General features: G+C 42.7%; 1 protein-coding gene across 1 annotated transcript in view; it reads left to right on the top strand.

The window, feature by feature from the left end:
- Nucleotides 1-15,053: 15,053 nt before the first annotated feature.
- The window catches only part of LOC123992951 (serine/threonine-protein kinase SIK3 homolog), a 54,526-nt gene continuing 41,666 nt past the window's right edge, over nucleotides 15,054-27,913 (top strand). Inside the window, 1 exon segment of the mRNA XM_046294617.1 lies at nucleotides 15,054-15,385. Within this exon segment, the coding sequence (XP_046150573.1) occupies nucleotides 15,101-15,385 (285 nt within the window). The 5' untranslated portion in view covers nucleotides 15,054-15,100.

Raw genomic sequence — 27,913 nt, forward strand, 5'->3', positions numbered from 1 at the left:
CACAAAAAAAACAAGAACGGCGTAATGAGGTCATTCTTTACGTCCCAAGCATAGAAATATAATGCATATTAATTAATTAATTATTTAACTAACAAATTCTTATTTACAATTACGGCCTACCAAAAGGTCTTCTGCGGGGACGGTGTCTGGGATTTAAAAAATAAATACAATATACATATAGGACAAAACACACATCACAACATTACATAAAGACAGACCTAAGACAACAACATAACAAGGCAGCAACACATGACAACACAACATGGTAGCAGCACAAAAACATGGTACAAACATTATTGGCCAAAGTCAACAGCACAAAGGTCAAGAAGGTAGAGACAACAATGCATCATACAAAGCAGCCACAACTGTCAGTGAGATGATTGAGTCTCTGAATGAGGAGATTGAGATAAAACTGTCCAGTTTGAGTGTTTGTTGCAGCTCGTTCTAGTTGCTAGCTGCAGCGAACTGAAAAGATGGATGTGTGCGCTTTGGGGACCTTTAACAGAATGTGACTGGCAGAATGGGTGTTGTATTTTTTAAATTTAATATTTGTTTAAATTTCACCTTTATTTAACCAGGTAGACCAGTTGAGAACAAGTTCTCAATTACAACTGCGACCTGGCCAAGATAAAGCAAAGCAGTTTGACACATTCAACAACACAGAGTTACAGATGGAATAAACAAACATACAGTCAATAATACAGTAGAAAAAAGTAATATACAGTGTGTGCAAATGAGGTAAGATAAGGGAGGTAAAGGCAATAAAATAGGCCATAGTGGCGAGGTAATTACGATATAGCAATTAAACACTGGACTGATAGATGTGCAGAAGATGAATGTGCAAGTAGAGATACTGGGGTGCAAAGGAGCTAAATAAATAAATACCGTATGGGGATGAGGTAGTTGAATGGGCTATTTACAGATGGGCTATTTACAGGTGGGCTATGTACAGGTGCAATGATCTGAGAGCTGCTCTGACAGCTGGTTCTTGAAATTAGTGAGGGAGATAAGTCTCCAGCGATTTAAAAATATATATTTTTACATGTTTTTTTGCAGTTTCTTCCAGCATAGGGACGGGCAGGGTAGCCTAGTGGTTAGAGCGTTGGACTAGTAACCGGAAGGTTGCAAGTTCAAATCCCCAAGCTGACCAGGTACAAATCTGTCGTTCTGCCCCTAAACAGGCAGTTAACCCACTGTTTCTAGGCCGTCATTGAAAATAAGAATTTGTTCTTAACTGACTTGCCTAGTTAAATAAGGGTAAAATATAAAATAAAATATAGAACTGTAAGGAAAGGCGGCCAAAGGAGGAATTGGCTTTGGGGGTGACTGGAATTGGCTTTGGGGGTGACCAGTGAAATATACCTGCTGGAGCGTGTGCTGCGGGTGAGTGCTGCTATGGTGACCAGTGAACTGAGATGACTTGGAGCCACTGGGTTTGGTGACAAGTATGAAGCGAGGGCCAGCCAACGAGAGCGTACAGGTCGCAGTGGTGGGTAGTATATGGGGTTTTGGTGACAAAACGGATGGCACTGTGATAGACTGCATCCAATTTGTTGAGTAGAGTGTTGGGAGGCTATTTTGTAAATGACATCGATGAAGTCGAGGATTGGTAGGATAATCAGTTTTACGAGGGTATGTTTGGCAGCATGAGTGAAGGATGCTTTGTTGCGAAATAGGAAGCCAATTCTAGATTTAATTTTGGATTGGAGATGCTTAATGTGGGTCTGGAAGGAGAGTTTACAGTCTAACCAGACACCTAGGTACTTGTAGTTGTCCACATATTCTAGGTCAGAACCGTCCAGAGTAGTGATGCTGGATGGGCGGGCAGGTGCAGGCAGCGATCGGTTATAGAGCATGCACTTAGTCTTACTTGCATTTAGGAGCAGTTGGAGGCCACAGAAAGGAGAGTTTTATGGCATTGAAGCTCGTCTGGAGGGTTGTTAACACAGTGTCCAAATAAGGGCCAGAAGTATACAGAATGGTGTCGTCTGCATAGATGTGGATCAGAGAATCACCAGCAGCAAGAGCGACATCATTGATGTATACAGGGAAGAGAATCAGCCTGAGAATTGAACCCTGTGACACCCCCATAGAGACTGCCAGAGGTCCGGACAACAGGCCCTCCGATTTGACACACTGAACTCTATCAGAGAAGTAGTTGGTGAACCAGGCGAGACAGTAATTTGAGAAACCAAGGCTGTTGAGTCTGCCGATAAGAATGTGGTGATTGACAGAGTCGAAAGCCTTGGCCAGGTTGATGAATACGGCTGCACAGTGTTGTCTCTTATCAGTTATGATATTGTTTAGGACCTTGAGCGTGGCTGAGGTGCACCCATGACCAGCTCGGAAGCTAGGAGAAGGTATGGTGGGATTCGAAATGTCGGTGATCTGTTTGTTAACTTGGCTCTCGAAGACATTAGAAAGGCAGGGTAGGATAGATTTACAGTATATCACAAAAGTGACTACACCCCTCATATTTTTGTAAATATTTAAGTATATATTTTCATGTGACAACACTGAAGAAATGACACTTTGCTACAATGTAAAGTAGTGAGTGTACAGCTTGTATAACAGTGTAAATTTGCTGTCCCCTCAAAATAACTCAACACACATCCATTAATGTCTAAACCGCTGGCAACAAAAGTGAGAACACCCCTAAGAGAAAATGTCCAAATTGGGCCCAAAGTGTCAATATTTTGTGCTGTACACTCACTACTTAGAAAGGCCTGCTAGCTGAAGTGTTTCAGGGAGCGTTTGACAGTGATGAGGGTTGGTCATTTGACCGCAGACCCATTACAGGTTTGGGTGAAGGAGAAATGTCGGAGGCCTGGTTGAGTTTCTGTGGGGGGTGCAGGGCAGTTGACCGGGGTAGGGGTAGCCAGGTGGAAAGCATGGCCAGCCATAGAAGAATGCTTATTGAAATTCTCAATTATTGTTGATTTATCGGTGGTGACTGTGTATCCTAGTCTCAGTGCAGTGGGCAGCTGGGAGGAGGTGCTCTTATTCTCCATGGACTTTACAGTGTCCCAGAACTTTTTGGAGTTTGTGCTACAGGATGCATATTTCTGTTTGAAAAAGCTAGTTAGCTTTCCTAACTGCCTGTGTATATTGGTTCCTAACTTCCCTGAAAAATTGCATATCACAGGGGTTATTTGATGCTAATGCAGTACGCCACATGATGTTTTTGTGCTGGTCAAGGGCAGTCAGGTCTCGAGTGAACCAAGGGCTCTATCCGTTACTGGTTCTACATTTTTTGAATGGGGCATGCTTATTTCAGATGGTGAGGAAGGCACTTTTAAAGAATAACCAAGCATCCTCTACTGACGGGATGAGGTCAATATCCTTCCAGGATACCCGGGTCAGGTTGATTAGAAAGGCCTGCTCGCTGAAGTGTTTCAGGGAGCGTTTGACAGTGATTAGGGTTGGTCATTTGACCGCAGACCCATTACGGATGCAGGCAATGAGGCAGTGATCGCTGAGATCTTGGTTGAAGACAGCAGTGGTGTATTTGGAGGGCAAGTTGGTTAGGATGATATCTATGAGGGTGCCGTGTTTACAGATTTGGGGTTGTACCTGGTAGGTTCATTGATCATTTGTGTGCGATTGAGGGCATCAAGCTTAGATTGTTGGATGGCCGGGGTGTTAAGCATGTCCCAGTTTAGGTCACCTAGCAGCACGAGCTCTGAAGATAGATGGGGAGCAATCAATTCACATATGGTGTCCAGCTGCTGGGGGAAGAGGGTGGTCTATAGCAAGCGGCAAAGGTGAGAGACTTGTTTCTGGAAAGGTGGATTTTTAGAAGTAGAAGCTCGAATTGTTTGGGCACAGACCTGAATAGTAAGCCTGTTTCAATCTCTGGGATTGCACAGACCCCTTTGAATTCTATCTTGTAAGCCTAGTTAGGGATGTTCTTTTTGTCAAGCCAGGATTCAGACATGGCTAGGACATCCTGGTTGGCAGAGTTGCCAGTGAATAAAACAAACTTGGGGAGGAGGCTTTTAATGTTAACATGCATGAAACCAAGGCTTTTACAGTTACAGAAGTCAACAAATGTGAGCGCCTGGGGAATGGGAGTGAAGCTAGGCACTGCTGGGCCTGGATTAACCTCTACATCACCAGAGGAACAGAGGAGGAGTAGGATAAGGGTATGGCTTAAGACTATAAGAACTGGTCGTCTAGTACGTTCGGTACAGAGTAAAAGAAGTTTCTGGGCGCGATACAATAGATTCAAGGCATAATGTACAGACAAAAGTATGGTAGGATGTGAATACAGTGGAGGTAAACCTAGGCATAGAGTGACGATGAGAGAGATATTGTCTCGAGAAACATGTCACCGCATGTGTGGAAGGTGGAACTGAAGGGTTAGCTAAGGCATATTGAGCAGGGCTAGAGGCTCTACAGTGAAATAAGACAATCACTAACCAGAATAGCAATGGACAAGGCATATTGACATTAGGGAGAGGCATTTGTTGCCAAGTCATCATAGGGGTCCAGTGAGTAGTTAAGCTGGCTGGAGACACAGCGATTTAGACAGCTAGCGGACTGGGGCTAGCAAGCTTGCAGAAGGGCCTTAGATGTACGTTGCGACAGAAGAAGTCTGTTGTAGACTCCTCGTGCAGATCCATCGGCAGACCAGCCGTGATGGATTAGTAGGGTTCCGTGTCGTAAAGGTACCCAGTCCAATTGGCAAAATAGGTGTAGTTGTCTAAGAAATTGTCCGATGGACCTATTCAGCTAACAGTCCAATGTGCTCGAGACAGCTAGCGGGCCGCGGATAGCAGGCTAGCAGATGGTCATTCAGGAGACGTCGCGAAGGAGGGGCCTGTTGCAAAAAGAACCCTCGGGCATATTGCGTCGGTAGTCCAGTCGTGATGAATTAGCTGGGCTTCATGTAGTAAAAGGGGTCAGGCCAATTGGCAAAATATATATTGTAGCCCAAGGAGTGGATGATGGACCTATGTGGAGAATGAGGGCTGCAGTAGATATCTCAGATAGGGGGTCACTCTAAGAGGGTTTTATAAATAAGCATCAACCAGTGGGTCTTGCAACAGGTATACAGAGATGACCAGTTTACAGAGGAGTATAGAGTGCAGTGATGTGTCCTATAAGGAGCATTGGTGGCAAATCTGATGGCTGAATGGTAAAGAACATCTAGCCGCTCGAGAGAACCCTAACCTGCCGATCTATAAATTATGTCTCCGTAATCTAGCATGGCTAGGATGGGTCATCTGAATCAGGGTTAGTTTGGCAGCTGGGGTGAAAGAGGAGCGATTACGATAGAGGAAACCAAGTCTATATTTAACTCTAGCCTGCAGTTTTGATATGTGCTGAGAGAAGGACAGTGCACTGTCTAGCCATACTCCCAAGTACTTGTATGCAGTGACTACCTCAAGCACAAAACCCTCAGAGGTAGTAATAATACCTGTGGGAAGAGGGGCATTCTTCTTACCAAACCACATGACCTTTGTTTTGGAGGTGTTCAGAACAAGGTTAAGGGTAGAGAAAGCTTGTTTGAGACTAAGAAAGCTTTGTTGTATAGCATTTAACACAAAATCCGGGGAGGGGCCAGCTGAGTATAAGACTGTATCATCTGCATATAAATGGATGAGAGAGCTTCCTACTGCCTGAGCGTTGTTGTAAATTGAGAAGAGCGTGGGACCTAGAATTGATCCTTGGGGTACTCCCTTGGTGACAGGCAGTGGCCGAGACAGCAGATTGTCTGATTTTAAACACTGCACTCAGAGACGTAGTTAGCAAACCAGGCCAAAGACCCCTCAGAGACACCAATACGCCTTAGTCGGCCCACAAGAATGGAATGGTCTGCTGTATCAAAAGCTTTGGCCAGGTCAATAAAAATAGCAGCACAATATTGCTTAGAATCAAGGGCAATGGTGACATCATTGAAGACCTTTAAGGTTGCAGTCACACATCCATAACCTGAGCGGAAACCAGATTGCATACCTTAGAGAATACTATAGACATCAAGAAAGCCAGTCAGTTGATTATTGACAAGTTTTTCCAACACTTTTGATAAACAGGGCAAAATAGAAATAGGCCTATACCAGTTAGGATCAGCTTGATCTCTCCCTTTAAATAAAGGATTAACTGTGGCTGCCTTCCAAGCAATGGGAACCTCCCCAGAAAGGACAGGTTACAAAGGTTGGAGATAGGCTTGGCGATGATAGGGGCAGCAACCTTAAAGAAGAAAGGGTCTAAACCATCTGACCCAGATGTTTTTTTGGGGCCAAGTTTCAGGAGCTCCTTTAGCACCTTGGACTCAGTGACTGCCCAAAGGGAGAAACCTTGTAGCGGGGCAGGAGAAAAAGAGGGAGAAGCATCAGGGATAGTTGCATTAGAAGGGGTGGGAGATGAGGAAATGTTGGACGGGCAAGGAGGCATGGCTGAGTCAAATAGGAATCCTGACTTAATGAAGTGGTGATTAAAGAGCTCAGCCATGTGCTTCTTGTCAGTAAAACCACATCATCAACATTAAGGGACATGGGCAGCTGTGAGGAGGAGGGTTTATTCTCCAGGTCTTTAATTGTTTTCCAGAACTTCTTGGGGTTAGACCCACAGAGAGAGAACTGCTCCTTAAAGTAACTAACTTTGGCCTTCAGTATAGCCTGAGTGCACTTATTTTTCATTTGCTTGAACGATAGCCAGTCAGCCTGAGTATGCTTGTGCCAAGCCTTTCGCCAAATGCAATTCTTGAGGTGGAGTAACTGCAAGATCACAGTCGAACCAGGGGCTGAACCTGTTTTTAATTCTCATTTTCTTTATGGGGGTGTGTTTGTTAACAATACCACTGAAAATATAAAAAAGAAGGTCCAAGTGTCTTCGACAGAGAGGATCAAGCTGATTTTATACCATTTTACAGAGGCCAGTTCATGAAGGAGGGCTTCCTCATTCAAATGTTTTTGCAAGCGTCTATGACAAATCAGGACAGGTCGTTTCACTGAGCAACCATTACGAACACAGGCTGTAAAACAGTGATCACTAAGATTATTACGGAAAACATCAGACTGATACCTATCAGGATTATTTGTGAGGATAACATCGAGGAGAATAGCCTTTGGAGTCATATACCTTGTGGGATTGGTGATAATCTGAGAAAGATTTAGGGAGTCCCATTGCTTTAGGACTTGGTCAGGTGGTTTAAGCATGTCCCAGTTTAGGTCACCTAGCAGGACAAATTCAGACTTGGTGTAAGGGGCCAGGAGAGAGCTTAGGGCAGGTAGGGTACAGGCCGGTGCTGATGGAGGAGAGACTTGGTAGAGACAACCGAGCACTGAAGGTGATCCTTGGTAAAGATTGCCACTCCCCCACCTTTTATCTGTCTTGCTGAAAAGGCTTCTAACCAGAAATGATAACATCAGTATTCAAAACACTCTTCCTTAACCACGTCTTAGTAATGACCAACACATCTGGATTGGAGTTATGAACCCACACTTTCAACTGATCCATTTTAGGTAATACGCTTCTAGTGTGAACATGCAGAAAAGCCAGGCTTTTACGAGAGTATAAATCAGTGAAGCAGATATCAGAGCACAAGTCAGAATTGAGGCTAGCAACAGTAGATGTGCCAGGGAGTACATCCACATTTCCAGATATCATCAACAGTAATACAATCAGGGCACAGCATAGGACAGGGAGAGCTCTGCAGTGACGATTTATGAAATCTGAATGTGCATCAGATGGCAACAATATCATATTGTACAGTAATTTCATCAGGTAACATGAATACAAAGCCGGCGAGAGGTGGTTAGAATGGGATGGGAGGCCAAAAGTCTGTCTAACCAATAGAGAGTCAGAGTCCTGAGTGTGGGAACAAACATAGTCTGTCCCACAGTGGGTTAAAGAACGTTTGTAGTCAACAAAGTATACAGGAGTCATGAGGCAAATAGCAAAATAGCAAGATGCACAATAAAATAATTAAATATATAACGACTTGGGGCTAGCCATTGTAAGTTCAGAGTCACTCGCCCCAACAGTGCGTGTATGCTGGAGGTATGCGAAAGCTCGGGAGAGAGGGGTGAGTGTGGTGGAGGTACCTGTACCAGACAGGGGGAGACAACCAGGGCAGACGGTGAGCAGATCGCCAGGTGAAATCCAAGCAGCAGTGCAGCAGGCAACGGGAATAGGTGTGTGTCACACCCACTTGGGAGAAGCTTTTATTTCTGGAGGAAGAGATATCTTGTAGAAAATGCCAGTGAATAGTCTTTGAACAGCAGGAGGGGTCTTCAGAGGACGCTTCAAAGACTCCTGACACTTGTTGGGCCAACAGCCCTTTTACTTCACACCTCAGTGCTAATTGAATTTGTATCTGGTCTGTCCTTTCAAGCCTGGGAGCTCAGTTCCAGGTTGGAATTGTGTCCTTAGGTCTCTGCTATTTGTTTGCTAGAGCACCTCTGTATAGCTTGGAAAAATAAAACCCTGGAAGCAGTAATCTCTCTAGTTAATTTAGGTCAAAATTAGGTTGTAGGTTTGGAGTTTTGATCTGGAGCATATAACCTAATGTACTCCAGTAAATTCTGACATAAGGAATAGATACAACATTCCTTTGAAATAAATCACGTATTAGATATATTATTGTTCTGAGGGAGTAAGGGGAAACACATTATTCCTACTGGAGAGTCAACTGGACAAAGCGAAAGTATCTCAAGAAAGTGAGGTTTGACTGGGTACACATGCGCGTTGCAGATGGAATACATCAAAGACTATAGCGAGCTCTAGGGGCGCGTTGGTAAATTCACTCTGGCTATCTACTCCGATTTCAGAGCGCTCTCGTCTAAGTGAATAACTGATGAATTTACAAACTCTCAACACCCGTTGAATTTGACCGCTGTCTGTAAACATCAGCAAAAAAGCTTAATTAAATTGTTGCCAGCAGCACAGTTACAGTCACCACTCTGGATAACAATGAAAACAGCCAAACCAGCTCTGCTAGGGCAAGTAAAATGGTGTTCTCTCATTTGTTTGACAGTAGCTAACAAGCTAGCTAACATTAGCCAGTTACTTGAGCGTTCTCTGTCACTACAGAGTGAATTTACGAACGCACCCATAGGTGTCACACGAGATGAACAATTGTCATAATGAAAAACAACACGTCTACATTCGAACGTTGACTTTGTCAATTCTGTCTGTTGTGAAAAGGTATGGTTATTACCACACAAATACCTGCTTGCTAACAAGGTCAAAGAGGTCTCTTTCAGAACTATACATAAGTATTTTCCTGTGAATCATTACCTGAATTTATTTTTACATTAACTGTACTTATTGTGTTGAGCATCCAGAAACATTTTTGCATTTATGTTGGTATTGTCTACATGTACAGGGATTATGGCAAGACATTTGTAGATTTATAATTGATAATATTCTTGATTAATTTTGTTTATTATGGGAGCATGTGCTGCTCAGTTTCCTTAACTATAATAACGATAAAGAAAAACAATTTTACCTCTGACATTTAATTTTGCTAAAGGGAAAATGTTGTATTCATAAATATAAATTCACTAATAAAAAAAAACTCTTCCTTGTTTTCTGTAAGGAGTTTGAGACCATTCTACATGATTCGAATGAGAAAGCTGTAAAAGCAGTCAATATGTGTGTCTTTAAAGGCCTTTGCATAATCTGTAGTTTGTTGTTAGCATATATGTTGTTCTTGTTTGTTTGTTTGTATATTTCCTGTAGGTATACTGGTGTTTTGTGCATTTAAAAAAAAAAAAAAACATAGAATTCAAAGAACCAGAAAGTTTATCATAACACTGTCAAAAATGTATTGGCATCAAAAATGCACCCATTTCGAGAATATTATGATTGCCAAATACTGCACAATTTAAATACTCCCCCTCCCAAACATCTGTAAATATTGAACCATAAAGTGTTCCTTCCTGTGTACTTAAGCTAAAATGTTTATTCTATTCTACTGAGGCATTTACTTTATGTTCGAATTCGTATTCTTAACTTAATTTTTTTCTTATTGTTGTTGCATTGTCGAGTAAGCATTTCGTTGGACGGTGATACCACGTGTATCCTGTAGGCCGACATACGACTTATAAAACGTAAAACTATAAGGATAATTTGTATAATACATGATCGATAGCAAATGGGAGAGAAAATACATATATTTTATGGATGACCATGCTGCCTTGTTCTGTGGTTGCCATGGCACCGAGAGGCAGAGGGCTCTGCAAATATTGTAAATATAGGGTGCGTTTGTAAATTCATAGCGTTGTCAGATTGTCTGTTGGTATATTCAGAGTGTTTTGCCCTCAGCGCGTTTAGAGCGCACACCAGACGCTCTGGCCGAGGAGTAGGGTCGATCCAAGCGTTCTGACCACACAAAAGCAGTCAAGCACCCAAGCTAACTGGCTAACATTGGCTAGCTTGCTAGCAACTTCAAGACACAATTGAGAGAACAGCTCACTCTGACCCTTTTACTCACCCTAGCAGAGCTGGTTAGTCTGTTTTCATGTTATCCAGAGCATTGGTGACTGTAACTGTGCTGTTGGCAACTATTTAAATACGCTTTTTGCCGACACCGGCCATATATCAACTTGTGTTGAACGTTTGTAAATTCATCAGTTATTCTGCGCTCTGGCACACAGATGAGAGTGCTCTGAAATCGGAGTAGATAGCCAGAGATAATTTATGAACACACCCATAGACAAAATAGTAAATATTTTATTTTTAAAGCTTTAAATTTATTTAAAAGAAGCATTTCTATCGATTTGTATTATCTATTTTATTGCATTTGTATATTTTTATTTAAAAATGTAATCAACATTTTGGGGTTTGATAACTTGTTAATAGATTAACTTAAATAACTGGTGGTGACCAATTGCAGGACTGATTATGGCAAGCAAGTCAGTTTATTTGGCTTGCTATGATTTGAATGATACCGCAACACCAGATCAACAGCATCAGCTTTTTGGCCGCCTGCCCCAGTTCCTAGAGGGAAGTGGACTGTTGTGTGATGGGATGCTGAAGCTTGCTTCGTAGGGGGCTTTTCTGAAACACTGCTTAGGTGTGGTACTCTTATACTGGTGCTTCTACAGTCTCTGAAGCATCACCAAGGTGGGTGCTACATTTCAGTAGAGGATGAACCAGCCTACCTACGAAGGAGGAGCTGTGACTATCGAAGACGACAAGCTACCCGATGAAGAGCTCTGGCACCTGTCTGTCAGATGTCTCTACCTCCCTGCCTTGCTGTACCATCTATGCTCCCTCCTCTCAAGATACTATCCTTCTGAACTTCCTATAATCTAAAGCTCTGGAAGACTGTCGCCCAAGAACTGCCATATTCCTAAATCTGTTTTATGAAATTATTTTTTGTTTGTTTATATAACATACATACATCTATTATTATTATTTTTGATGAAAACATGACCTAGTGGGGCAGATTACTGTTGGATTTGAGAAGCGCGTTCCCTCGCCCTTTTTTGCCTATTCACATCAAAGGCCATTGACCGGTGCACCACTGCTCAGGTTAATAGAACTCCCTCAATGGGAGTGGTAGAGAATACATTCAGGGAAATGCGATGATGCGAAAGCGTATGAATGATGCTATTATGATCAGAGATTTGTATACAAATAGAGTATACACCTTCGTTCGAGGTGTACATACCTACATCTCCTGATTGCAAACCATGTAATCTTATTTATAGGTCTTCCTGCTCTCTTGAGAACCTTGATTATCTCGAAATGGAGTCAGTCGGCCGTGAAATTCTCTGAAGTTGAGCTAGTCCAGGATGTAGTGCTCCTACCTGCAGCGAGAGATATGGTAGAGGCCTCCAACATTTTGAGAGAAGAGTTTTGAGAGAAGGGGTTCCATCCTCACAGGCAGATGCCCTGGTGTAGGATCGTTTAGGGCCAGGTAGTGGGATGGAGTGGTGGGTTTTTATGAGTTAGATGTTGGTGCAATTTAAGTTTTTCCCATTCCCTTATTTTCTGGGTGACCAAATTGTGCATTTCGCACTCCGACCTGCTAAAGGCAGCAATACGCAACACAGCGTCTAGTCTAGAAAGCCACACGAAGAAGAAGAAAGTACATTCAGTCAATCCCAGTGACTGTCTTGTTTACCTCTCCACTAATCATCCCAGGGGGACTATATAAACTATTATTTAAACCATAATGAAACTTACATTAATTTAATTTAGATTAATAGACATATTCTGTGTCCAGGATAAATCATTTAACCTAACTCATTTACACTATCACAGGAACAAGAAAAGTCACAGGTCCTTCATATTATTCCCATAATCCTGGAACTAATCCTGTAATTATTGGAACTCTGTTCATGCGACACATGACTGACTGAAGCCTGTGTACACAGGCCTTTCCTGAAAGAAATTAAGCCTTGCCTGGATGCAGGATGGGTCTTCCACCAGCAGAGGCACTGTTTCCAACTGAACTGCCATGTCATGATCAAATCACAGGCTTTGTAAAGAATTGATGTAGACTAACAGTGAAATGTTTACATATGGCTCCTTTTCCAAAAATGCAGAATTAAAGATGAAGATTTAAAAAATACAAATAAAAAATAGAAATAGTGATACGAGGAATAAATACACAGTGAATAACGAATAGCAATAACAACTAAAAAATAACATGGCTATATACAGGGAGTATTTTGTATTTTATTAGGATCCCCATTAGCTGTTGCAAAAGCAGCAGTTACTCTTCTATAGCCTACATATCAATACATACCAACAAACTATCAAGACCAAATAGGGGAGAGGCGTTGTGCCGTTTATCTGTTTTTTTAAACCAGGCTTGTTGTTTATTTGAGCAATATGAGATGGAATGGAGTTCCATGCAATAATGGCTCTATATAATACTGTATTTTTTCTTGAATTTGTTCTGGATTTGGGGACTGTGATAAGACCCCTGGTGGCTTGTCTAGTGGGGTAAGTGTGTGTGTCAGAGCTGTGTGTAAGTTGACAATGCAAATAATTAGGGATTTTCAACACATTAATGTTTCTTATAAAAAGAAGAAGTGATGCAGTCAGTCTCTCCTCAACTCTTAACCAAAAGAGACTGGCATGCATAGTATTTATATCAGCCCTCTTATTACAGTGAAGAGCAAGACGTGCCGCTCTGTTCTGGGCCAGCTGCAGCTTAACTAGGTCTTTCCTTGCAGCATTCGACCACACGACTGGACAATAATCAAGATAAGTCCAAAACTAGAGACTGCAGAACTTGCTTTTTGGAGTGTGGTGTCAAAAAAGCAGAGCATCTATTTGCTATGGACAGATCTCTCCCCATCTTTACAACCATATGAATCTATATGTGTTGACCATGGCAGAGCACAATCTAAGGTAATGTCAAGTCATTTATTCTCCTAAACTTGTTCAACAGCCACACCATTCATTACCAGATTCAGCTGAGGTCTAGAACTGGAGTTCCACTACCGAATTGATGTGCAGGGGTACAAGGTAATTGAGGTAGCTATGTACATAGGTAGGGGTAAAGTGATTAGGCAACAGGATTATAGACATTAGCAGGGTATGTGGTGAGTGTGAAAGTCTTTGTTTGTGTGTGTGTGCATGTTATGCGTGTGTGGGCGTGTGTATGTAATGTGTGTGTGTGTGCATAGAGTCAGTGCAGGAGAGTTACTGCAGAAAAGTGTACGTGTGTGTTTATGTTTATTGACCTGGAGGCAAAACTGAACTATTTCCATTAGATGGGCCAGCTGCAAAGTCAAATTTGGCTATATCGTATAAGTTCATGGTCTTAATTTAAGGTTAGAGTTCGGCATTAGGGTTATCAATGTGGTTAGGGTTAAGGTAAGAAATGTTATGACTTTGTCAGCTAGTGATCACTCTGCAGAGCTGCCTCCAGAGCAAGATTCATGACAATAAATGGCATCCTGTGATAAATTGGTCTACTAGAGACTTGACTGATCAGCATCCTATTGACAGCCCGAATAGGACAACATCTGAAACTAACCCCAACCTTCTTAACCCTTAAACATACTCCTAACCATAAATTAACCAATTCTGAATTTCAACATTGGTTTTCTGGTCAGTCACATCCCCTTAGTTTTTCCAGAAAGAAATAGTTTAATTAATAGGTAATAACAGTGCTGTGTATCTTAGGCAATTTCTCATCTGTTATAATTCATCAGAATAAATATGTTTGTATTATTTTCCTTTCGTTCTTTTCCTTCTTCTTTCTCAACTTATATTTGCTGCCTCTATAGTTTAACCATCAAAGTAGGAGGTAGCCTAGATGTCCAATTGCCATCAAATTCTTATTATTCTAATTCTTATTATACAACTATGATTTTGTCTTGTGCAATGAGACATTGTATAATATTGATAAAGGAAATAGATACATTTAGATTCTGGAAAAGGGAATGGCCCTTGTATGATCTAACATATAAGGTCCCACAGTTGACAGTGCATGTCAGAGCAAAAATCAGCCACGAGGTCGAAGGGATTGTCCATAGAGCTCTGAGACAGGATTCGGTCTTCAACGAGGTTGAAAGTATATTCAGTATATTGAGTTAGTACCCGTGTTTATTTTGCTCAAGCGGGATTGGACGCCTCGCCATATATTTGACACCCCTGCTGTAGACGATGGATGAGTCATGACATCAAATCAAGTTAAATTGTATTTGTCACATGCGCCGAATACAAAGGTATAACGTTAGACTTTACAGTGAAATGTTTGTTTACGAGCCCTTCCCAAAAATGCAGTGATAGGCCTCCAGGTGTAAACGAACAGAACATCATAAGTGTATGGAGTGTTATTTTGCAGACAATAAAGTATTTTCAGTGTCGATTAGAATGAGTTGAAGTCGAGAGGTTGAATCCATCCAAACATGTGATGTTACACTCGACAGACGTGTGAAACTGCACCGCTGTCTTCCCGGTTATAAACACACACATACAGGTACTAGTGCATAATGCGCAGTTCTGTCGCCAAGACAACCGTTTCTGTGGATGAAGTCATTGTTACGCTGATAGTTGCTATAGTTACAACCTAGAGAGGGCGCTGCGGAGGGGCTATGTACGTAATATGACGCAGGGTGGGGGCGTGCTCGCGATGCGCGCTGCGCAAGGCTGGTTGTTGTTCCCGCAGAGAGGCGAGAAGATGGCGGCCGTGTCAAGCGGAGGTGCAGCTGGGTCCGCTGCGGCCGGGATTACGCACTCTACCCGACCGGCCCACGCAGGCATGGGCGCCCAGAACCGAGCACAGCCATCCTCTGGGATCAGCCACTCCAATCGACCGGCCGCGGGGTGCATCACCAACCCCGGCCACCCCTCGTCCGGCAGGCCCCCCCTAGCCCGAGTGGGCTACTACGAAATCGAGCGGACCATCGGCAAGGGAAATTTCGCTGTTGTTAAATTAGCAACACACATCATCACCAAAGCAAAGGTAGGATGATTAATACAAGGCTTTTGAACGAGATAAATTCCAGGTTGTCAACGTTTTGTACTAATTTGACTGTTATCGCTGTCACTCTCATCCAGGCTGAAGATTGGGCCTTCGGGCTGAGAGCGAGTAACGTTATAACGGCTAGACCGCTTTTGGTCGCAGTGCGGGGGTGTAAACATGGGGCATCATAAGCAATCATTCGCCTTGTAGTTTTTCACATGATAGAACCAGTTATAATGTAACAAGGGCAGCGGTGGTGACTTGTCTACGGAGATGAGGGTACCGCTAGGATGAAAGAGAGTAGAGGGGCGCTTCGAGCGTGGACTGCGTTCATTAACTAACCAGCTATTTTTGGCATTATGTATTAGCTAGGTAGAATCACAAGTATCATGTCATCAGTAGTTTACACGTATCATTTGCAAGCAACTAGATATATATATTTGGGATATTTTGAAGTGAATGCGCCTTTGGCAAGTTAGTTAAGTTGGCTTGGTAGTTAACTAAAATAACAATCCTGCTTGACAGGCAGTAAACATATTACTGGCTGGCCATATCTCATCCCTAAAAATGTGTTTACTTACAACGTATTTTCTCACTGAAAAAGCTCATGTTTTTAATTTTCTCATGGTGTATTTATTTGATTTAGTGGTATATTCAGAGGCTGGCATTTTAGTTTTAGCCTGGTTATGTGGCATCTCCATTTGAGTATAGGCAGAGGCTATGGGGAAATTTGCAGCCTCCGATATGTCATAGCTTATTGATATCCCTTTGAGTGCGCTTATGCTGTTGCATAGTGTGGGCGTCTGTAGGCAGATGCATTGCTGGTGGATAGTCACTGTCCTCTTGACACTTGTTTTTCAATATTGAAACCAAAAAACAATCATAGTAGTCGCAACTTTACCTACATATCATTTCTCATCCTTATAGTTGAGAGACCTTAGCATGAACAGTAAACTACTTTTTTTTTAAAATCCACATTTTGCCTTTACACAAATTACCATTCCATTTTATTTTCCCAGGTATCTTATTGAGAAGTGGTTGCATCCCCCCGCACCTCTCCGATTCAGAGGGGTTTGGGTTAAATTCGGAAGACACCTTTCAGTTGAATGCATTCAGTTGTACAACTGACTAGGTATCCCCCTTTCCCTTTCAATGTTTTTCTCTCAATAACGACTTGGGTGGCCAAGGAGTAAGAGCGGGCCAATTGATAGCCTACCCACTCTGGCCATACTTTTAAGCCTGTGCCAGTGCCACTAAGCTGACATATCTCCTAGTAATAAGACTGGATCTGCAACACGCTCATGGAATCGAACTGAGGCCAGTCATCAGAGAGGGATAAACAGAAGGCTACCCGTAAGGACATCACGATTGTAATGTGTGTGTAGAAGGCCGAGAACACGTGACTACTTCCATGTGTGTTGTGTGAAGGAGGCTGACTATTCTGATAGATTAGCTCACATGTTGACATGGGACATATTCAAAAACACATTAGGCTGTAGCCTAAGCAGCTTAGGCTAAGCCACATAACTTGTGAAAATGTATTTATAGGGAACCACATATTAGTGCTTCAAAGTTATTATTATTAAGAACAAATTCTTATATTCAATGACGGCCTAGGAACAGTGGGTTAACTGCCTGTTCAGGGGCAGAACGACAGATTTGTACCTTGTCAGCTCGGGGGTGTGAACTTGCAACCTTTCGGTTACTAGTCCAATGCTCTAACCACTAGGCTACCCTAACGATTCATTGATAAAACACTAACCACTAAAAACTACAATCTCTCCATTATTAGGCCACATTTTTTGTTGAGTGATTCTTTTGCAAAGGGGGACTCCACACAGGCCCTGATATTTTACATTCTACTGGATTGGTAGAATGGATTGCATTAGTGCAATTTGAAAATGACCCTTTCTAGGCAGAGGTCATTGTGAGAATTTACATTTGATTTCTCTCATTTAATAAATGTATAATTAAATAGGCCATGCTGAATCACAGGGGCAGGTCGACACATGACTGGGCATTTGGCTAGTTTTTACTGGTTGATGTACATTGGGTTGTTATTTTCCCTGACATGCACATGGTCCTCTTTTTAGCCGGTTCTTTGTAGAATTTTGACCCGGAGTTGTACAAAATTGGGTGTTATTCTACTCCAACGATTAAGGGAAACCAACGAAATACAAACTAGGTTTTCCTTAACTAATCTCTCGCCGTTTGTCTTTCAAGCGCCCACATGGGTTTGTATTTTCCCCATATCCAATAAGGAGGGGACTTGCAGCTTGTGGAGTGTCTCAAATAGAACCAAGTTCTATTTTAGCGCTTGGCCACGCAGACGCTCATTCACGAGCGTGATTGGTGGGGGTGAAATTATTGAATAACATGTATGTGTACATTTATTTCGTGGCCAGTGTGGTTTCTGTGTAAGTAGCTGCTCCAAGTATGATTGTTTTGGATTTGGCATTAAATGTACCACCACCCAAAACCTTATTTTTTTCCAATTTCTTTTACCCCTCCAATTGTATCTCATGAACCATGACATGCTTCAGGTTCAACTGGTTTGTATGTACAATTTAAATGGGACTTGATAATGTTTTTTTTTTTTAAAGATGCTCAAACATATGAAACCAGTGCCTTGGTGCTGCAGTCTCACCAACTCAAGATTATAAACACTGATATTTCTGCTCATGTCTATGAAATTCAAAGTCCCAAAAAGGGCATATTATGCAACCAAAGAGCTACTGATGGCCCGATTTAAGAGAAATTGCATGATAATGGAATAATAAACAAACAAAGTTGCCTCTTCTAGCTACATGAACAACATTTCTTCTGAATTCAAACAGTAGCCAATCTATTAATTTTGCTCACATGTATTGACATGACACCCTCCCTAGCAGTCAGTTAGCCGACGTAGAAGTGAGCAAATTCAGTATATTTGGACAGATCTTCGCACTGCACACCTTTTCCACCAGCATTAGTCATGCCTAATCACTGGTGTGAAAGACAGGAGCTATAGCTCAATGCTTCGGTCCGCAAAGCCAGTTAGGGAGAAGGCGTTTGTGGAGCCGTGGTGTTAGACTGAGCCAAGCGTCACAGCTATGGAAGAGGGGACTGACTGTCTTAGAGCCTTTAGGGCAGACCTGACAGGCTCGGTTCTAGGGTCAACAACAAAACACACACCTGAATAAAAAAAAGTGTTTCTAAACCTAAATGTGTCTACCAGCTGACTAGCTCCCTCCTCATCAGAAGATGGGGCACCTCCTCTTGGCTCCACTACAGTCAGACAGGTATGGCTAAAGGCAGCCGGCGTGCTCTGGCTTGTCTGCGGTGCATCGCACCGTCTCCTCATGTTACACTGCATCTATCCAGACTTACTTCTCCCCCTACCGCCGCCGCCTCAGCTTAGATTTGCATCGAGGAGGAGGAGGAGCAGCAGCCGCCGCGATGGCCAGGCAATGTTAGATAACGGGCCTAATGCACGTGCCATGCGGTGATTTCATTTGCATTAATAATTTGACAATTGTGGTGTTGCTGCTTGACCTGCCTTCATGTCCCATAGTTATTGGGTTATGCACAGAGAGAATCTGATTCTGTACGCCCATCTTCTCATGTTCTTGTTGGTGCGTTCAGTACTAGCCCTAGTGGAATCTGTCCTAGGTCTACCTCACGTCATTTAAAAAAAATCCAAAACCAGTAGTTTTTGACAGGCATTTTCATACTACTTACAGTGCATTCGGAAAGTATTCAGACCCCTTGACTTTTTCTACATTTTGTTGCCTTACAGCCTTATTATAAAATGGATTAAAAAAATATAAATGTCCTCATCAATCTATCTAGAAAAAACAGGTTTTTAGAAATATGCCATATCTATTAAAAATAAAAAAACAAAGTATAATTATTCAGACCCTTTGCTATGAGACTCGGGATTGAGTTCATGTGCATCCTGCTTCTGTTGATCATCCTTGATGTTTCTACAACTTGATACCTGTGGTAAATTCAATTGATTGGACATGATTTGGAAAGGCACACAAATGATGATATAACGTCAGACAGTTGACAGTGGATGTCAGAGCAAATACCAAGGAATTGTCCGTAGAGCTCGGAGACAAGATTGTATCGAGGCACAGATCTGGGGAAGGGTACCAAAAACTGTCTGCCCCAAGAACACAGTGGCCTCCTTCATTCTTAAATGGTTGAAGTTTGGAACCACCAAGACTCTTCCTTAAGCTGGCTGCCCGGCCAAACGGAGCAATTGGGGGAGAAGGTCACTCTGACATCTCTGCAGCACCTTTATGGTAGAGTGGCCAGACGGAAGCCACTCTTCAGTAAAAGGCACATGACAGCCCGCTTGGATTTTGCCAAAAGGCACCTAAAGACTCAGACCTTGAGAAGCATTTTTCAGTGGCAGGGACTGGGAGACGAGCTGACTGGGGCAAAGGTTCACCTTCCAACAGGACAACGACGCTAACACACAGCCAAGACAACATTTAGGCTTCGGGACAAGTCTCTGAATGTCCTTGTCCTTGATCTAGCAACCTTTAGGTTACTGGCCCAATGCTCTATCCACTAGGCTACCAGCCACCCCATGCTTTTAGTGTCATACCCTAGAAGACTCGGCTGTAATCGCTGCCATTGCTGCTTCAACAAATTACTGAGTTAAAGGGTCTGAATACTTATGTGATATTTCAGTTTTTTATACAAACCCGTTTTTGCTTTGTCATAATGGATTTTATGTCATAATTATTTTAGAATAAGGCGGTAACGTAACAAAGTTGAAAAAGTCTAGGGGTCTGAACTTTAGTGTATCTATGTTTAGGCTGTTTAGTAGTAGCTTAGCTAGATTATGGTGACAAAACATACTCACTCATATACAGTAGACCAGCCATACTCAACTGGCGGTCTAGACCCAGAACGGGGTTAATACGGACCAACGGCTCCAGAGTAAAACTAGGTCTGCTTTCGACCCCTGGTATCATATAAACACACATAAGACATGGATATATATTTTTTTTAATTGCCGGAAATTAGCTTGAATCAGAAAAAGTCTCTGGCCCATGCAAAATGTTTAGAATTGTGGGAAATTAGCTTTAAAACTGCAACATTTTCTCTCCGCCAACAACAGAGCTGTGAACAGTTTGGGGTCACTTGTTACGAGGTGGGGGTTTGTTAGTATGCCGATAATTGACGATATCCATCCGAGCCTTTGCCACCTAGGTCTGATACCATTGTCCAAACTCACCCCCCCTTTACCACAGAAAGGTTCGTCAGTAAGCATCCCCATAATGGAAACTTTCACCTACATTCAGGTCTTACTGACTGTATGGTTTGGGTCCATGCCTTACAACACTGTATCATCAGCTATATTTAGCCCCTTGACAAATAGCCCCACGGCATCGCCTTCCTGCGTGTGCCAGTCCGGCCAGTCCCCCTCGAGAGTCAGTTGGCAACATTGACGACATGATGCGTCTTTCACAGAGACTTACACATTGGAGTCACTTAACTTTAGTGAGTTATCAACGACAGGTGCCCCGGGAATGGTAATTCCATTGGAATCTTGTTGGTATCCATAGAGACATTGGCCATGTGTTGGTGAGAGATGGAGGACTACGGAGACTTGACCCCCTCCATGTATGGAGCTCAGCTGCTGCAAGGGGACCCCAGTCATTGGTTGATATCAAGATCCAATGCAAACTCTTGTCTACAGAAAAACTGTCAGATGGACTAAACCACCCACATAACCGTGGACATTAAAGCAATAAGGCACTAGAGACTGTGGTATTGTGAATAGGCTATATCATGATGATACACACGACTGGATCACAAACTCAGCCAATCAGCATCCAGGACTGGAACGACCCATTTTTATTATACAGATTATCCTCTGTGTTGTATCTGTTGGTGTTTTACGCCTCTTTGCTCATCCCGGTTTTGTTTGTTTGCTTTGGTTTTTTAGAAAGACTGCGTCTTCTTGGTTTTCTCCATTGTCCATTTAGGGTATTGGCTGCCTCATTGATGAATGAGACCTATTCACAGTTAAAATAGCACGTGCACTCCTGATCCGCACGTACACGAATAGGCCCATAATTTGGTGCACACACTCGCTCTACAGTACAGACACATACAGGAACATCTGAACGTAGACTTATGACTTAGCTGAGTCACCCACATGTGTGACACACACACACACACACAGAACATTGTCTTTCGCTCTCCCTGGGGGAGTGTGTAAAGCCTGTGGCTCCGCTGTGTGGTTGAAGGGCAGGGAGACCGTTTTGTCGTTAGCTGGGTGGTAGGTAGCCTAGTGGTTAGAGCAACCGAAAGGTTGCTGGATTGAATCCCTGAGCTGATAAGATAAAAATCTGCCGTTCTGCCCCTGAACAAGGCAGTTAACCCACTGTTCCTAGACTGCCATTGTAAATAAGAATTTGGTCTTAACTGACTTGCCTAGTTAAATAAAGGTTAAAAAAATACTAATAATATGACGATACCACCCCCCCCACCCCCCCAGGTCAAAGTCTGAGTCTCTTATTACTGGTAACCTTGCAGCGTTGAACTTTCACCCTGTGCGGTGACCGTCTCCAGATGATGAGAACGTTGAGCAGCAGGGGTGAGGACCTCCCAAATGCAGCGGTGCGTAGTGTTGCCGCTGAAAGGAACACGCAAAGAAAACCAACAACATGGCTTGAATAAAAAAAGATGCAGACTTATTTGTGTGATCATGTGACGCTCACTGCACACGTTAACCACCACATAAGGGAGCTTGATTGGAGTAGAAGGTCAACCCTCTACAATGGGGAACCCAACGGGCTAAGCTGATAGAGATGACGTTGTGATGATGATGATGATGATGTCATTTTGACCATCTTTAACTGGTGGAAATGTGAATGTTTTTGATCTCAGTGTTGGCAAGTGCCCCCCGCCTCCCCATACTAGAACAATGTCACATTGATCATCTCTTGCTCACACACAGCAGAATACAGCCACGTGCATGCTTCACGGTCACTCACATGCACATGCTTGTTAGCACTCTGTGCACCCAAACCAACCCTATCCACAATCCCACTCATGCTGACTCATGCTGACTGTTATATGTTTAGATGCACTTTGTGTGTGTGTGTGTGTGTGTGTGTGTGTGTGTGTGTGTGTGTGTGTGTGTGTGTGTGTGTGTGTGTGTGTGTGTGTGTGTGTGTGTGTGTGTGTGTGTGTGTGTGTGTGTGTGTGTGTGGGCTAGGTTTCTATGTAAGAGTATGTTTGAGTGTGTCTTGGGAGGGGGGGTTCTTGGTCTAGTCTCCTCTCAGATGAGGACACAGCCCTGGTCTCTGTTGGTTAGCATTGCTCCTGAGCCAAGTGGCTTTGGGCCTGACTGACTAAGGCAGTAAAGATTCAACTTTGACTATCCTCATTGCAGACGGCTGAGATGGTGTCTTTATGGCTGTGTCTTTTTTCAAAGGCTCTCACCTGTTAGACTACTTACTGGTATCCCACGTGATATTGTTAGAGGTTAGGCTAAATCCACACATGACACCATCACCAATGTGTTACATTTGGTTTGTGTTAAACTCCTTGTTTTGTTCTTAACTTTTATTAGACTCTTTGAGCCATCATTTTTAATTCCATCTTCAATCTCCAGACTGCGTTTTTTTCCCCTTCCATATTTGCCTCTCTGAGCTCTCCGCAGTCATGCGCTGTTCTGTAAAACATAAAAGGAATTTAATGAAGGCAAAGTCGTCGTACCAAACTTAAAGTCCTCTTTGTCCGCATTCCTTTTGATGTAATTGTCAGCAGCACAGTCGTGTCGTTCAGAGTGCCTTGCCCCAAATAATGTCAGTTTACTGGTCTGCTTGTGTTGGAGGCCTATCTATCTCTCCTGTTCATGTTGTAGGCCACTTGTCTGTTCCTGGTTGCTAAGTATCAGCAGTGGCGCGGTGCTATGGTTAGGTCAACAGTCGTGTGATCGCGGGGGGCTATATGACACTTCAGCTTAACTGACTCTCTGTATCCATGTCTTTCAATGGAAAATTCCAAGGTAATGCAGGCCAGGCACGTCACCCCTCCAAGTAGATTACTGTAACTATAACTGTACATTATAAAACCAGCCAATAGTTCCAACTACAACTGGCCATTTGAATTGTGTGCGTGAGGAAATGACTTGTGCTAGTCATTCGGATAGCTTGTCCAAACTCCTCTGTGTGCTCAGCTTATCAGGCCAAATGATGTTCTATCAAACATGATGCTGGCACCAGCTTTTATAGGCCAGCATAGCTCTCTCTTCCAGTTTTGATTTCGCACCCGATTTCCTTATTTTCAGTCCATTTGCATGGAGAGGGACTTGATGTTCCCAAAGAATATGGGTTTGTGGCGTGAGACCGGGAGTGTGACCTCACAAGGCCTCATGACCTTCCTCCCTCATTTGGGCCTTTCTGTTTTTACTGTATAATACGTAGTGTGTGCTTTTCAAGTGTCTCCCTGTTCCAGATGTTGGCCATCGTAACCACGATGCGGGGGGGGGGGAGTTTACATCAACACAGCTAGATGACTGCCAGAGCAATAATAGCCCAATGAAGCTTAAAATACCACGGAGATGGACATGCACAGAGGCCTAGTGAAGAAGATGGACCCACTGCACACACACAGGGTTCAATGCTAGAATACCATGTGCCTGGCTCTTCCTTTTCCTGTCCGCTAGCCGGAAATGGGCCGCAGCTTGCTTTCATATGGTCCCATTCTATTATCTCGGCCAAGAACAGAGAGGGGGAAGAGTAGCTTCAGAAATAACTAGTATTCCCAGAACGCGAAGCCAGCTCACAAGGAGGTTTAGGCTTGTGTAAGAGCAGGTTATCGTCTCATTCTAAAGCGATCACCTCATTACACTCATTCCACTCATTTATTCATTAGCCTAACACCTGACGTCGAGCTGACACGTCACAGTTATTGGTAAAAGAAAGCACCGCCAGAATTGGTTAGATCAGCATGGTGTCAAACTCAATTCCTGGAAAGTTGTGCGTTTGCCAGTTTTCGCACCTCCCTTGTACTTGATTAATCAATTAAGTTAATTGATTAGTTAGGAACCCCTCACCTGGTTGTCTAGACCTTAATTAGACACACAATAAAATAACAAAAACAAGCAAACACAGAGCCTTCAGAAAGTTTTCACACCCCTTGACTTATTCCACATTTTGTCGTGTTACAGCCTGAATTCAAAATGGATTGAAAAAAAATATTCTCAGCCATCTACTCATAATTCAGTCTCTCGATGTGCAAAACTGATAGAGACATACCCCAAGCGATTTACAGCTGTAATCGCAGCAAAAGGTGGCGCTACAAAGTATTAACTTAAGGGGGCTGAATAATTTTGCACTCCCAATTTTTCAGTTTCTGATTTGTTAAAAAAGTTTGAAATATCCAATAAATGTCGTTCCACTTCATGATTGTGTCCCACTTGTTGTTGATTCTTCACAAAAAAAATACAGTTTTACATCTTTATGTTTGAAGCCTGAAATTTGACAAAAGGTCGCAAAGTTCAAGGGGGCCGAATACTTTCGCAAGGCACTGTATATATATATATATATCAAATTGTATTTGTCACATACACATGGTTAGCAGATGTTAATGCGAGTGTAGCGAAATGCTTGTGCTTCTAGTTCCGACAATGCAGTGATAACCAACAAGTAATTTAACTAACAATTCCAAAACTACTGTCTTATACACAGTGTAAGGGGATAAAGAATATGTACATAAGGATATATGAATGAGTGATGGTACAGAGCAGCATACAGTAGAGGGTATCGAGTACAGTATATACATATGAGATGAGTATGTAGACACATACACACACACACACACACAGTTGAAGTCGGAAGTTTACATACACCTTAGCCAAATACATTTAAACTCAGTTTTTCACAATTCCTGGCTTTTAAATCTTAGTAAAACTTCACTGTCTTAGATCAGTTAGGATCACCACTTTATTTTAAGAATGTGGATGTCAGAATAATAGTAGAGTGATTTCTTTCAGCTTTCATTTCTTTCATCACATTCCCAGTGGTTCAGAAGTTTACATACACTCAATTAGTATTTGTTAGCATTGCCTTGAAGTTGTTTAACTTGGGTCAAATGTTTCGGGTAGCCTTCCACAAGCTTGCCACAATAAGTTGGGTGAATTTTGGCCCATTCCTCGTGACAGAGCTGGTGTAACTGAGTTAGGCTTGTAGGCCTCCTTGCTCACACACACCTTTTCATTTCTACCCACAAATTTTCTATAGGATCGAGGTCAAAGCTTTGTGATGGCCACTACAATACCTTGACTTTGTTCTTAAGCCATTTTGCCACAACTTTGGAAGTATGCTTGGGGTCATTGTCCATTTGGAAGACCCATTTGCGACCAAGCTTTAACTTCCTGGCTGATGTCTTGAGATGTTTCTTCAATATATCCACTTAAGTTTCATGCCTCATTATGCCGTCTATTTTGTGAAGTGCGCCAGTCCCTCCTGCAACAAAACCCCACAACATGATGCGGCCACCCCTGTGCTTCACGGTTGGGATAGTATTTTTCGGGTTGCAAGCCTCTTGCTTTTTCATCCAAACATAACGATAACAGTTGTATTTTTGTTTCATCACACCAAAGAGCATTTCTCCAAAAAGTATGATCTTTGTCCCCATATGCAGCTGCAAACTGCAGTCTGGTTTTTTATGGTGGGTTTGGAGCAGTGACTTCTTTCTTGCTTGTCGATATAGGACTTGTTTAACTGTGGATATAGATACTTTTGTACCTGTACCCTCCAGCATCTTCACAAGGTCCTTTACGGTTGTTCTGGGATTGATTTGAACTTTTCACACCAAAGTACGTTCATCTCTAGGAGACAGAACGCATCTCCTTCCTGAGTGGTATGACGGCTGCATGGTCCCATGGTGTTTATACGTGCGTACTATGGTTTGAACAGAGGAATGTGGTACCTTCAGGCATTTGGAAATTGTTCCTAAGGATGAACCAGATTTATGGAGGTCGACAATTGTTTTTCTGAATTCTTGGCTGATTTCTTTTGATTTCCCCATGATGTCAAGCAAAGAATCACTATTTTTGAAGGTAGGCCTTGAAATGCATCCACAGGTACACCTCCAATTGACTCAAATGATGTCAATTAGCCTAACGGAAGCTTCTAAAGCCAAGTCATAATTTTCTGAATTTTTTTCAAGCTTTTCAAACCCATAGGGTATCTCACTGCACCCCCATGTGCCATGTCTTGAAAAATGCAGGAAGACTTATTAGAAGTACATTTACATTGTAATACTTCTGACAGCCAATTTTGTAACTCCACCCTTAATTGTATGATTTTATAGCATTCCAAGAAGCCATGGGTTATCAGTGTTGCCATGTTCTCGGTTTTCCAGCCAAATTGGCCTACTTTGAAAGCATGTCCTGGGTGTTGGGTTTTTAGGCTACTTCTAAATTGCACCATTGCCACCAATGTATTGCTTTTAGAAATATATATATTTCACGGTGACCTGCTGCTGCTGACTATCAGGCTGTGGGTGAGTGGGTGAATGGGTGGGTGGGTGAATGGGTGGGTTGGTGGGCGGGCGGGTAGGTAGGTAGGGCCAGAGCGGTGTGTGTGCGTTGAGAGAGTGGAGTGAGTGAGGTGAGTGGGCGGGCGGGCGGGCGGGCGGGTGGGTAGGTAGGTAGGTAGGTAGGGCCGGAGCGGTGTGTGTGCGTTGAGAGAGTGCTGCAGCTGAGTCACGGAGACAGAGCAGCAAGCGCACACGTCGTGACAACTTTTTTTTTAACCAGTTGCAGGTAGGCTATTTAGATCATTATGGAGACACCCTTTTTCCATAACTTATTACCTCGGTAGAACTTATGTAACGGCGACAAAGAATTGGAAAAAGATTTTAGGCGCACAAGCTCTTTAGATCAGTTCGCTCAGAGGTGGTTTAAAATAAACTGCTTTCTAATGTCTACTTTTCTTATGGATAACCGTATCAAGCGAACGGTTTTACTCATGCTCATTTCTAGGGTTTGGAGCGCTGCGCCAGTGGACATTTGAGATGGATGTTGTTCAACTCCACCGCCTGCTTGTGTGGTGGGATAAAGTGGACAATGAAAATGACATTAAATGTTTTGAGGCTAAATTTGCATATTGGCCATCAAGTAGGCCATTAATGTATATTCCATTATAGGCTACTGTAGCCTACCATTTGATATAATATGTTGAAATGACGATATTACTGGAGTCATTGCAAATACATTTTGTGGCACTTGTGTAGCCTACCTGGAGCCAGTAAACGGATTCAATAGCCTATAACTCAGTTTGTTGTTGAAGCCTTGTGTTATTATGCAATTATTAATGGCCTTGTTTAGTTAATTTAAATTGGAAGTTATCAATTGTGATCACTGTCACAGCTCATTCTCCACATTTCTTAATGTCAGTTTCATTGTGGACTTTTCCCTGAAATTAGATGTTGGCCTATCTGGCTGTAGGCTACTTGCATCTAGCTCAGCAAACCATGGCAAAATAGAATTACAATTATAAACCCAGA

The sequence above is a fragment of the Oncorhynchus gorbuscha genome, linkage group LG13 (genome assembly GCF_021184085.1).
Source record: "Oncorhynchus gorbuscha isolate QuinsamMale2020 ecotype Even-year linkage group LG13, OgorEven_v1.0, whole genome shotgun sequence".
In the NCBI taxonomy this organism is placed as follows: Eukaryota; Metazoa; Chordata; class Actinopteri; order Salmoniformes; family Salmonidae; genus Oncorhynchus; species Oncorhynchus gorbuscha.